This window comes from Phyllobates terribilis, unplaced genomic scaffold, assembly GCF_046119375.1.
Source record: "Phyllobates terribilis strain yellow unplaced genomic scaffold, ASM4611937v1 Scaffold_4__5_contigs__length_816908805, whole genome shotgun sequence".
Taxonomy (NCBI): domain Eukaryota; kingdom Metazoa; phylum Chordata; class Amphibia; order Anura; family Dendrobatidae; genus Phyllobates; species Phyllobates terribilis.
The window spans coordinates 47,706,958-47,720,852 of NW_027362764.1; the positions used below are offsets into that span (position 1 = coordinate 47,706,958).

The 13,895-nt window shown below is 46.6% G+C and overlaps 1 protein-coding gene across 1 annotated transcript; it reads right to left on the bottom strand.

Moving 5' to 3' along the window:
* Positions 1-1,427: 1,427 nt before the first annotated feature.
* On the bottom strand, positions 1,428-12,024 carry LOC141264902 (GATOR2 complex protein MIOS-A-like). Its single transcript, XM_073677307.1, is given in 12 exon segments — positions 1,428-1,982; positions 2,147-2,276; positions 2,708-2,912; positions 3,366-3,518; positions 5,427-5,585; positions 5,817-5,882; positions 6,029-6,198; positions 6,953-7,210; positions 8,082-8,180; positions 10,689-11,306; positions 11,309-11,449; positions 11,452-12,024. Coding segments are annotated over 12 exon segments (2,634 nt in total). The 5' UTR covers positions 11,990-12,024; the 3' UTR covers positions 1,428-1,885.
* Positions 12,025-13,895: the final 1,871 nt, after the last annotated feature.

Sequence of the window (13,895 nt, forward strand, 5' to 3'; positions counted from 1 at the left end):
ATCCACAATATCTCTGGCCTACTCTTCAGGCGGACACTCCATCTCTGAAAATTTGAAAGCCCACTCTATCAGAGCGAAATCCACCTCATGGGCGCAGAAAGGGCCAATGCTACTCTTGAGCAGATCTGTAGAGCAGCAACTTGGTCCTCACCATCCACATTTTTCAGACCCTATCGGTTGGATTTGGGTGCTTCTGATCTTTCCTTTAGGAGAAAGGTTCTTCAAGCGGTGGTCCCTCCCTACGGGGTCCTATGTCATCTCTCGTATGGTGCTGTCATGGGGATGGGAAAAATTATAATTACTTACCCGTAATTTGATTTTCCAGAATCCAGGACAGCACCCTTCTTATTCCCTTCCCTACAATGGTTTTGGGTTGTTTTCTAATATCGCAAATTGTAGTGGGTGAAGCAGAAAAAAAATAAATTCTAGTATAATATGTATATAATTATATCTATGCGTGTATTACTAATTAAATGGATGCTATGTAAACCACTGAAGCAGGAGGAGAGGCTCCGCCCTTTTAAATCTGTTGGTTTCCTGTCCTCGTGGGGGGGGGGGGGATCCTCTCTCTCTCCTACAGTGCTGTCGTGGGTTCTGGGAAATCAAATTACCGGTAAGTAATTATTTTTTGGCCACCAAGGTAAACACTATGTCTGGTGCCAAACCAACACAACTCATCACCCAAAGAACTCCATCCCCATGACGGCAGCATCATGGTGTGGGGATGTTTTTCGGCAGCAGGGACAATGGTCCGAGTCGAGGGGAAAATGGATGGTTGAACTGATGCAAACCCTCAAAACAAACAGTGAAATTCCAGGGCCAGAGTGTGAGGTAGCAAGACAAATAAGAGGTGTGAATACTTTTGCAAGCCACTAACTCAGGATCAGTAATGTATGTACACAGTGACAGTGACTGCACCAGCAGAATAGTGAGTGCAGCTCTGGAGTATAATACAGGATGTAACTCAGGATCAGTACAGGATCAGTAATGTAATGTATGTACACAGTGACTGCAGCAGCAGAATAGTGAGTGCAGCTCTGGAGTATAATACAGGATGTAACTCAGGATCAGTACAGGATCAGTAATGTAATGTATGTACACAGTGACTCCACGAGCAGAATAGTGAGTGCAGCTCTGGAGTATAATACAGGATGTAACTCAGGATCAGTAATGTAATGTATGTACACAGTGACTCCACCAGCAGAATAGTGAGTGCAGCTCTGGAGTATAATACAGGATGTAACTCAGGATCAGTACAGGATCAGTAACGTAATGCATGTACACAGTGACTGCACCAGCAGAATAGTGAGTGCAGCTCTGGAGTATAATACAGGATGTAATTCAGGAGCAGTACAAGATCAGTAATGTAATGTATGTACATAGTGACTCCACCAGCAGAATAATGATTGCAGCTCTGGAAAGAAATCTATACAGAAATAATGATCTTTATATGTAAACTATGAGACAATGTCTGATGAGGGACAATCGCTTTAGAAACACACAGTGGCAATGCAGTAAAGGAGGAAAACATAACCAGTCCAGCTGACGATTTCATATCAATAACTGGGGGCAGAACAGTCAGCTTCACCTGCTCCAGCGCTCAGGTCTATCGCTTTACATACAAGGATTGTGAATCATCCAGAAATCAAAAACTTTCCTTTAAATAGATCCCTTTCTGGAGAGGAGCGTTCAGTCCGTGTAACAAGCGCGGTTCTGCGGATCACCGTCTGTCCGTGTACAGATCCTTCGGGACTATGGCACTGTGTAACCCATCAGTCCTGTGAGCTGAGCATGGCTGCAGCTCACATACGTCATTCTGTCGGCCCGTCTCGTCTCTGACGCTTGGCCGGGTCTTGCACGATGGTGTCCTAGATGAGGATGGGAGTTACGGCTGTGCCGTCTCGGCAGGCACCAGGTTGCCTGTTGTATCCAGCTGCATGCACTTACAGGAGCAGGCGGACACCGGGCACTCTGTGTGATCTCTGCAAAACACGACAGGGACAAGGGCAATTATCGCAAAAAAAAATAAAAATAAAATGGCTGCAGCCATGTTATGTCCACGGCAGGACCCAGACATTGCAAACCCTCTATAAAGACCCTACACCATGAAAAGGCAATGATGGGAAGTGGTTAACCCATTCCTTACCTGAACCAGCTCATCATATGTCCGGCGTGACCACCGTGTCGACAGTTGTGACACCACGTGAACCAATTGTTGAACTGGGCCACCTTCTTCTCCTTGCTGAGGTCGACCTTCTCATCAGACTTCGATGCCCCTATGAAGAAACCGTTCAGACATTGCGAAAGGAAAATCACATCGACACTGCGCATCGTTAAGTTCAGCAGCTTTGCCGAGGCAGATTAAATCAGCCATCAGGTGCAGGAAAAGATGCGGGCTCAGTGTCAGAGCCCGCATGAAAGGCAGGGACACTACCTTTGACGTACTAGGGATGTGACATTAAGGGTTGTTACATAAGCATGCTATTCTTCAAGAAGTGTCCGGTAATCTAAGCAAACGGCAGTACACGATACAATTAGGAATCCCTCAGTTCTTGGATTTTTAATAAGTTGTAAATTGCAAAGTTTTTACAAAAAAAAACAAAAAAACTGTGTGCAATTTTACTGATTTAAGAAGATGGGAAAAATCCCTTGTGGCTTCATGTAGAAAAATCCAGAAAAGCTCTGTGGGTTAATCTGCGGAGATTACCTGGACAACTAGAGATGGGATTTCCCATGTTGATGAGGCAGAGAGCGCAGCGTGGCAGGGGCTTTCGGCAGCCGGGGCAGCTGGTGAACTTTGACTTTGTCGGTGACCCGCTGACTCCATACTGGCTGAATCCTCGGCCCTGGTGCGGTACGGACGAGCAGCTGTAAGAGATGGATTTCCCACAGAAATTACAGCTCACAAACACCTGCAAAAAAAAAATAAAATAAAAATTTACATTTTCCATTCTAAGGAAAAAAAAAAAAAAAATATCCAGTGTCACTAAAATCAACAAAAACCCAGGTATTTTTTTTTCTTTCAAAGTATTTTGTTAGTGAAGACTAATTATATAATACGACTTTCTACTATATCCTGATTATTTGCTGTAGTGTATAAATCACGTATATTAACCTGAAGTTAAAGTTGTATTCTCATCTCCAAGATCCTATCCTAATATGTAGTAGGTGTAATAATATTAACAAATACCGCCAACTAGAATAGTAGCATAGTTATTTAATATAGTTAATATTATTATACCCATTTGCAATCAGGCTTTATTCCTGGTGGATATAGCAGTCTGGAAGATGATTTGCTCACGTGATCGGGTCTGAATACCGCATGGATGTGATAACAAGATACAGCCAGCAGAGCAAGAACCGACCTGCGCCAGAGGCTTGGAGCTGGGGTCCAGTTTACTCCGGTGGATATCAAACTCCGCTCTTTTATGCCAAAACCTCCAAGCGTCCAGCAAGTTCCTATAATTTTCTATCCAGTACTGGACTCGCTCATCCTTCAGCACATCTGATGGGGATCCCTAAGGAACCATGACAAAAGCAACAAGTATGGTTAGAAAAGGAAAAAAGGAACATCCATATAACATCACTGCTGCAATCCAGTGCCATCTCATTACATGTATTCCCTGCTTGTTCAGGGTCTGCACAGCGCTCGCCTGCCTTTAGGGTGGTCTATCGGGCTCATTTTACAAAGACTGATGTCAAATGTACGGCATAAATGTCAGGTGGATAGAAGCAGGTCCAATCATTTCTACAGGAGCTCCAGAAATCGTCCTAGAGATGAATAAACAGACGCACATGCACGGCCGCCTCTTCATTCCAGTTTTTGAGATTGATGCAGGTATCGACATCTATCAGACATTTCTGATATAGCCCATCGATTCTCCATAAATGTCCGACATGGGATAACCCCATTAAATCAGAGAACACCAGGGATCTCACCCACTTGATACTACTTGCATCCTCCTGCATCATTCCACTGGAGGTCACAGAATAAGTCAAATATTTAAAAAAAAAATTAAGAAACATTTTTTTGGGTATTTTAGATAAAAAAAAAATAAAATTTAAGTGTAATAAAATGCTACAAAAAAGGTACAAATATTATTGAGCTGTAAAATTAGAGAGATTGCAAAAACAAGTTCCACCGACCAACAATGAAGTCTGTGGAGGTAAAAGTCCCGTGCAACTTGTAACTGTACGAAAACCCGACCGGTTCGGATTCTATGCGACGTTTGTGTCGCAATTGTATTAGGTCACGGGTGTTAAAATAAGTCGGCTGTTCAATGAGATCTTGCAAGTGACATGATCTTTATGACACGTAACATACTAAGGTTAGGGTTAAAGATAGACGGACGATCTTTAGATGCCACCATAGTCTATGGGGCTATTTTATGTCTGTGACAGCCATTTTTTTATGGGAGTCACAGACATGAGCCCATAGACAGTTTTTAGATGCCACATATTTCTAATATTTCTGTTATTTAATAGATATGATTATAAATATATATTTTTTTATAATATATCATATATGAAATAGAAATAAAATTGATATATTAAAAAAAAGTATATATTCTATATAAATAAGTTAGTGTCACGTACATACCTTTTTTTGCCACAGGTTGCATGATATGTTGCTCTTGCCCCAATAACACTTTGTGCGCGAACACTGTGAATCACATGCAAAATGTCTGCGATGTGACTTTTTATTGTAAGGCTAAGGCCCCTCAGTGACGTCTGAGAATTGCTCATGACGACACAAGTCACAAAACTAAAAACATTTATGCAACTTGAATACTTGCTACTAGAGATGAGAGGGTCGATTCGCAGGACTCCGGGTCCAGCGTCCAGGTCAGTGGTACATGGCGGATAGATGGGAGGCCCACGAGTCTCTTACCTTCCGGCGTCCTCGATGTTACATTTGATTTGTCAAGGATGGTACGACGTTATCCGAGTCCCGCCAGCCCTGGCTAATCAAAAGCTACCACGCCGCCGGAAGGTAAGAGATCCACAGTCCTCCTGTTCAGCCGCCAGGTACCACCGCTGACCTGGACACAAGTCCCATGAATCGATCCGCTCATCTCTGCTTGTTACCAATTTTTAGCTGTTATTTTGTGGGGGGGAAAAAAAAAAAACAGTCAAATTACAGAGAAGTTGCACGCAACTCGAAGTTTATGGCAATGTTACTCTTGAATTGAGCAAATTTGCCCAAACAGAAATCCGGGAGATACGTTCACAAAATATTTACATTGCACATTGCCATCTTAGGCGACAACGTGTCACCGTGTAGCTCCAGTCTGCTTTATCTATTGGGAATTGGTCCCAATATTCACATGTCCCGACACCGTGCTAATCCCAGATGTTGGACCGCTTTTCCAGATTTTAAAGAAAGTGTGTAGGAATAAGGGTAGGACTCCATAGTCCCGTCTTACCTGCAGCATGCAGTAACTCGCAGTCTGCACGTCACCCGTTCTATCCACGTAACTTTCAATCAGGTCCACCCCGTCCTTCGTCAGTCCGGTCAGGACGATGCCCTCAAGGTTTCCCACGTCCTTCATGTCCTGGGTCAGCTTGTCGATGTATTTAATTAACTGCAACAAATAAAAATTGCAACGCAAGATAAAAAATATCCTGCACCAAACAAAGCCTTCAACAACAAGATCAAACCCCTTTGGCACGACACAGAGCTTTCACTTATGTGATGGGTGGGGGAATGTTGTGTCGGATCATATCAGTAGAGGGTAAGCCCCTGTAATTCTGGTAGTATGGAGTAATGACTGGATCACACACGGTCAGCATTAGTGGCCACCTCGATGTCTCACCTGGGCATCATTTAGGAACAAGCAGGCGAAGGCCACCCGATCCCTCACCGCCATAGTGCAATCAAACTGCAATAATGGAGAACAAGTGTTAGTGCACACAACAGACATCAACAGAGCCCCCCATCTTAGCCTGAACCCCGCCAAGGCCCCGTATACGTCACACACGAATGCACGAAAATACAAAAGGATAAAAACATCATGAACCAACTTACCAGAACGGTGTCGTAGCAGCTGGGGTCGCTGGTGAGGAAGGCAAACATGACGGCAAGGTAAGGGTTACTCAGCTGATTTCGGAGGGAGCTGCACATCTCTCTCCAGAGGGAATTCTTTTCGTCTGTGTATCCGGAAAGCGCCATCGCTACCACATTCAGGTTCAGATCTCCTACAAGAAAAAATAAAAAATAAATGAAATCATTACTACGGCTGCAAGAAGAGAAAGGCCGGTGCAGATGGGAGGACCCGAAACAACGGCAGCGATGCGACTACAGGGTGTATGAATATCATCTACGGATCCCACATTAAAGGGGGTGTCCAGAGCTTATCCATACGATCAAGATCAGATCGGTGGGGGTCCGACATCGGCAAGTCCTGCTGCAGCCAATATGTCGCTCATCTCCTATTCACTTCATAGGGGACCTGGTAAAGCATCCTTACTGACAGGGCTCGGATTATGGACGGACTGCAAACTCTACATTTGGGTCTTTTGTGCTTCCTACCTTTATCATGGTTGTCAGTGTCTGTGTGCTCCCCTCTTATTCCCATCCTCTCACATTATCACTCCATACTTCACTGTCCTACCAGTTTCATTTTTTTATTTTTTTTTTTTTATTCCTCCTTCATTTTTGGGTTCTACTTGGTTTCCTGTGTGATCCCGGATCCTATATGGCCAGTCTTGAATTGACTTATATTTATATTGCTATGCTACAAGTGTCCAACGGTGAAGGGTCCGACCTGCTGACCACTAGAACGAGGGGCGCTTGTCACTTTGTGGGCTCGTGCCTGGCGGGGGTCAGAGCTCCAACCATCAGACATTGGTGACATGTCCCACCCCGAAAAAGAAAAATATTTATTATACACGGTAAAGGAAAAAAAAAAAAATGATACAAGGAATTAAATAGGATTAAAGCCCCCCTAACCTTTCCCGGTGGATGCCCCTTTATTCAGGATCTGGATGGCGCGACGGATATCCAGGTTGAACAATGCGATGGCCGCTGCTCTCTCCCATTCTCCTTCCTGTTCCAGTGAGGTCAGGAACGGTCCGATATCCGTGTTTGATCCCTTCTTTCTCCAGCCGCAAAGCTGCAGCGCCAAACTGCGCTCCTCGCTGACATAATGGACCACGTCCGTCTGACGGTCAGAACCGCTCCAGCTGCACCGGACGTTCTCCGTCGTTCCTATGATGGGATACGATGTGATTAGATCACTGTATATAAAGCGTTATCACTGTATACTGGCACGTTCTGCAACTTTACAACTTTATATTTTCATTTCTGCTAACTTGCAAGATCTGTGCTTGCTGTCTGTGACTAGGAGCGTTCTTGAAGATACCTGATAATTCCTAAAGCTAAATTAGCACCTGGTGCAAAATGCTGACCTGCCTAGAATGGAAATAATCAGGAAAAAGCTCCATAATTGGGTATTGTATGCTGGGAGATTTCAGCTCTGAAGCCTTTTGAAAAGGTTAAAGCAGCCAAGGTGTGTCTGAGGATTACACCAAAGTAGGTAATATAATCTTAACTCAATTTTTTTTAGCCCGATTTTTTTTTTTTTTTTGCTGATCTACAAAGTCATTCAGACACTGAGGAATTAAAGGGGTTGTCTGGCCACAAAAGTCAAAAAGATGGGGTAAAAGAACAAGAGAATCTGGATAGCACAGGTGTCTTTACTTCTTGTCTGCATGGATAAGTGAGAATGGCAATCACTACAGCAAGTGATTAGCGGCAGCGGTCACAGAAGGAAGCAGAGCCTGGCATGGACAGATTAGAAAAGCATGAATTATTTTATATAATTCTGCACTGTGTACAGACAACCCCTTTAACAATTATTCTTTAAGATTGACCAACAATGTACAATTGGTGGGGGGGGGGGGGGTCCGACCTCAGCAGAGCAAACGGGGAGTGGTGCCTTTCTTAAAGTACCACAGGTCCTGTAGACTTCACCCAAGCTGATCCTACATTGATGGCCGATCTCAACGGTAAATCCGCCAACCTTAAAGTGGAGATTTTTGCACAGAGCAGAATCGTTCTGACTTCATCGTCTTCTTACCCAGTGACGACTTCACGATCGCCTTGATCCCGGCATAAACCAGAGACCCCTTGTTGCTTGTAGCTTTCTGGTCTATGTCCTCAGCATACTGCTTCATAAGTACATATATATGTATAGGAAAACAGCACAAGATGGAGGAAACCTGGCCGGGGGGGGGGGGGGGAGCGAGGAAACCTGGCCGGGGGGGGGGGGGCGAGGAAACCTGGCCGGGGGGGGGGGGGCGAGGAAACCTGGCCGGGGGGGGGGGGGGGGAGCGAGGAAACCTGGCCGGGGGGGGGGGGCGTAGGAAACCTGGCCGGGGGGGGTAGCGAGGAAACCTGGCCGGGGGGGGGGGGGGGGGGGGAGCGAGGAAACCTGGCCGGGGGGGGGGGGGACCGAGGAAACCTGGCCGGGGGGGGGGGGGACCGAGGAAACCTGGCCGGGGGGGGGGGGGGGGGAGCGAGGAAACCTGGCCGGGGGGGGGGGGGGAGCGAGGAAACCTGGCTGGGGGGGGGGGGAGCGAGGAAACCTGGCCGGGGGGGGGGAGCGAGGAAACCTGGCCGGGGGGGGGAGCGAGGAAACCTGGCCGGGGGGGGGGGAGCGAGGAAACCTGGCCGGGGGGGGGGGGGAGCGAGGAAACCTGGCCGGGGGGGGGGGTAGCGGGGAAACCTGGCCGGGGGGGGGGGGGAGCGAGGAAACCTGGCCGGGGGGGGGGGGAGCGAGGAAACCTGGCTGGGGGGGGGAGCGAGGAAACCTGGCCGGGGGTGGGGAGCGAGGAAACCTGGCCGGGGGTGGGGAGCGAGGAAACCTGGCCGGGGGTGGGGAGCGAGGAAACCTGGCCGGGGGTGGGGAGCGAGGAAACCTGGCCGGGGGTGGGGAGCGAGGAAACCTGGCCGGGGGTGGGGAGCGAGGAAACCTGGCCGGGGGGGGGAGCGAGGAAACCTGGCCGGGGGGGGGGAGCGAGGAAACCTGGCCGGGGGGGGGGGAGCGAGGAAACCTGGCGGGGGGGGGGGGGGGGAGCGAGGAAACCTGGCGGGGGGGGGGGGGGGGAGCGAGGAAACCTGGCTGGGGGGGGGGGGGGGAGCGAGGGGGTAGCGAGGAACCTGGCCGGGGAGGGGGGGGGGGGGGAGCGAGGAAACCTGGCCGGGGAGGGGGGGGGGGGGGGGAGCGAGGAAACCTGGCCGGGGGGGGGGAGCGATTTGCAATCAGAGGTGGGAGTACAGGTGCACGCTGAAATTTGTGGTCCACAATCCTATCCTTATGATATGTCATCAATATCACACTGGTGGGGGTCCGACACCTGGCACCCCACTGATCAGTTGTTACCAGATCCCGTAGAGGTGACACAATCTACTACCCGCAGCTCTGAACATCTTGCTGCCCCTGTTCCTGCAGTTCGGCTCCTATTGACTTCAATGGGAGCCGATATTGGCCACAGCTCTGTACACCGTGTACTCTCAGGACACCACGTGACCTGCTGACGGCCAATCGGAGGGAGCGCTGGTCCAGTCTGATAATGATGACCTATCCTAAGCATAGCTCAGCAGTATCTAATTCCTGGACAATCCCTTTAAAAAGGGGATATCTAGGACTTTCTGAAAAACAAACAAAAAAAAATAACATGTACCTAAGCACTAACAGGCAGGTAGTTGCTACTCACCTGCCAGTTGTGCCGGCACCGCTCTTCCCTGCTGACGTCATGTCGACAGATTCTTTTCCACGCCGCTGTCGACAGGGCAGGACTTCCAACGTCATTATGATTGACAGCTGGATTCACGCTGCCTATCTTGGGGAGCCAGCTGTCAATCAAAATGATGTTGGAAGTCCCACCCTGTCAACAGAGCAGGGCGGAAAAAGAAACCTCCGCTTTGTCGACGTGACGTCAGCAGAGGCAGCTGATTCCCCGGGAGGAGCGGTCTGTGACCACTGTGTGCCGGGGAAGAATGGAAGCGGGCACAACAGACAGGTAAGTAGCAGTTACCTGCCTGTTAGTGCTTGGGCACATTTTATGTTTTTCAGAAAGTCCCAGGTATCCCCTTTAAATACACTTCTTGAAAAGCTGGATGACAATCATCCATCTTTCCCCTGCTCCGGAATGGCAAAGTCAGTGTACTATACAGCAAGGGGAAAAACAAGAAGCAGTTAGGCTTTGTTCACACAGATGTTTCCCTCCACCCCTCTCAAAACCTCTTGGCAAACTCTTCCTATTCATTTCTATGGGAATGCACTTTGCTGTTCACATGAAGAGTTTGAGCTTTTTATTTCCCTTCTAAAGTCTGAATCTTTTTGCTCAATTTCTACTCGAAAACGCGGCAAAAAACACAACTTTTGAGATTTGGAGAGTTTCCGCTCATTTTCTGCTCCAAAAACTCCATGTGCACACACCCTTAGAAGTTTTGATAAATGCTTGGTGGAAAAAAAAATGCAAGTGCGTGTGACTTCTCTGAAGTAGATCCTGAAGGAACCATCTCCAAACTAGACCTCACTGACACGTCACTGACCTCACCGGCCCTTCTTGCCTCCTGGATTACCCCTTTAAAGTCACATGACAGTGGTCAGATTAGACATCACCCAACAGAACCCCGAAACGGATCGGGCCCGGCCCCCACTTGCCACTTTGAAGGATATAGTGCAAAGTGTACCAGAGAGATTTGAGCTGAGGGTCTTCATTCCCGGCCAGCAGATGGTTTCTCCAGACCTGCTCCGTGTCCAGGCCGTACCGTGATAAAGCCCTGAGCCTCATCTTGGTGGCAATGTCCCTCTCTAGAGAGCGGTCCTTCCCTTCCTCCGTACACTCGTAGAGCTGCCGGCTGCACGCCCACATCAGCGACGTGGTCGGACTCCAGGCCAGGGAAATGCGCTCGAACACTGTGAAGTCAGACATGGCCCTGTTGGGGGTCACCACCACCATCCGATTCTGGCTTGTGGGATGCCACGCGAAGGAGGCGATGTAGTTCTCACACGGCTGGACGCTCCTCTCGATGATAGTGGGCTCTGTTTCATCCCCGATGGGCGTAGGGGTGTGCTGCATATCATACAGTCTGATAATATTACTGTCCCGGGTTAGGGTTGCGAGTAACCCCGTCCTCGTCGGGCACCAGGCTACCTTGCTCAGTGGCTTTGGCTGCTCGGTAAGGGTCAGGACCGGCTTTTCAAATTTTCGAAGGTCCCAGATGGCCACCTGTCCTTCGAAAAAAGAGGCCACCCTGTCGTGGAAGTGCGGGTCCACGGTCACCCCTTGCACCGCTTTGTGTTTACGAACATTTTCTGGTTGGTGTTTCGCAGGTCGAATATGGCGAGGTTACGATGCATCCCGGCCAGGAGCAACTTCTGGTCCCTGGGAAGCCAGGAGAGGGACAGACAGGCGTCGTTCTGGCCCAGCTCATACAGGGCTTCGTCACCACCAAGCTCGTCTCGTTGTCACCGGTGGAAAGGCGAACCTTTTCCATGGGAACGGTGGCATCGGGGGTGTACTTGCTGCTGATGTCCCAAATCAGAACGGAGAAGTCGGCCCTGTGCTTGTCCAAGCCGGCCGCCAGCCAGTTACTGTCCAGGGGATTCCAGGCCAGCGTGTTGCACTGTCTGGCGTGTTTAGGGACAAACTCCTTACCTATCAGATCTCGGCATTTAGATTTGTGGTCCTGGCCCAGGCTGGTGAGGACCACCCTGCCATTAGCCTGGCCCACAGCCAAGAGGCACTCCGGGTCATATTTTGGATACCAAGCCACGCATTTCATATAGGGGGTATCGGAGTTTATAGCCAGGAGTGTGGCGGTGGTCTCCTCCGAGAGTCGTAACGATCCGGCCTTGAGCTCGGAATTGGCGTTAGCCCTGGACTCGATGTGATAGAGGATGAGCTCAGAGTCGCACACCACAAACCTGTCCACATGGTGAGGGGCCCACAGGATGTCCGGCTTAGAGCCGCTCATTATTTACAGCTTAGTGAACACTAAAAATAAAGAGAAAAATAAGTAAAAACATACAAAGTCTGCACAGAAACTGCTCCAGAGGAGAAATAAACTAATAACTAATAATACTGCCCCTTATGTACAAGAATATAACTACTATAATACTGCTCCTATGTACAAGAATATAACTACTATAATACTGCTCCCTATGTAGAAGAATATAACTACAATAATACTGCCGCTATGTACAAGAATATAACTACTATAATACTGCCCCTATGTACAAGAATATAACTACTATAATACTGCTCCTATGTACTAGAATATAACTACTATAATACTGTCCCCTATGTACAAGAATATAACTACTATAATACTGCCCCCTATGTACAAGAATATAACTACTATAATACTGCCTCTATGCACAAGAATATAACTACTATAATACTGCCCCCTATGTACAAGAATATAACTACTATAATACTGCCCCCTATGTACAAGAATATAACTACTATAATACTGCCCCCTATGCACAAGAATATAACTACTATAATACTGCCCCCTATGTACAAGAATATAACTACTATAATACTGCCCTCTATGCACAAGAATATAACTACTATAATACTGCCCTCCTATGCACAAGAATATAACTACTATAATACTGCCCCCTATGTACAAGAATATAACTACTATAATACTGCCCCTATGTACAAGAAGATAACTACTATAATACTGCCCCTATGTACAAGAATATAACTACTATAATACTGCCCTTATGTACAAGAATATAAACTACTATAATACTGCCCTCTATGCACAAGAATATAACTACTATAATACTGCCCCCCCTTAATTGGGTACAAGAAGATAACTACTATAATACTGCTCCCTATGTACAAGAATATAACTACTAAAATACTGCTCCCTATGTACAAGAATATAACTACTATAATACTGCCCCCTATGTACAAGAATATAACTACTATAATACTGCCCCCTATGTACAAGAATATAACTACTATAATACTGCCCCCTATGTATCAAGAATGATAACTACTATAATACTGCCCCCTATGTACAAGAATATAACTACTATAATACTGCCCTTATGTACAAGAATATAACTACTATAATACTGCCCTCTATGCACAAGAATATAACTACTATAATACTGCCCTCTATGCACAAGAATATAACTACTATAATACTGCCCCCTATGTACAAGAATATAACTACTATAATACTGCCCCTATGTACAAGAAGATAACTACTATAATACTGCCCCCTATGTACAAGAATATAACTACTATAATACTGCCCTTATGTACAAGAATATAACTACTATAATACTGCCCTCTATGCACAAGAATATAACTACTATAATACTGCCCCCTATGTACAAGAATATAACTACTATAATACTGCCCCTATGTACAAGAAGATAACTACTATAATACTGCTCCCTATGTACAAGAATATAACTACTATAATACTGCTCCCTATGTACAAGAATATAACTACTATAATACTGCCCTCTATGTACAAGAATATAACTACTATAATACTGCCCCCTATGTACAAGAATATAACTACTATAATACTGCCCCTATGTACAAGAATATTAACTACTATAATACTGCCCCCTATGCACAAGAATATAACTACTGCCCCTATGTACAAGAATATAACTACTTATAATACTGCCCTTATGTACAAGAATATAACTACTATAATACTGCCCTCTATGCACAAGAATATAACTACTATAATACTGCCCCCTATGTACAATAATATAACTACTATAATACTGCCCCTATGTACAGATGATAACTACTATAATACTGCCCCCTATGTACAAGAATATAACTACTATAATACTGCCCCCTATGTACAAGAATATAACTACTATAATACTGCCCTCTAT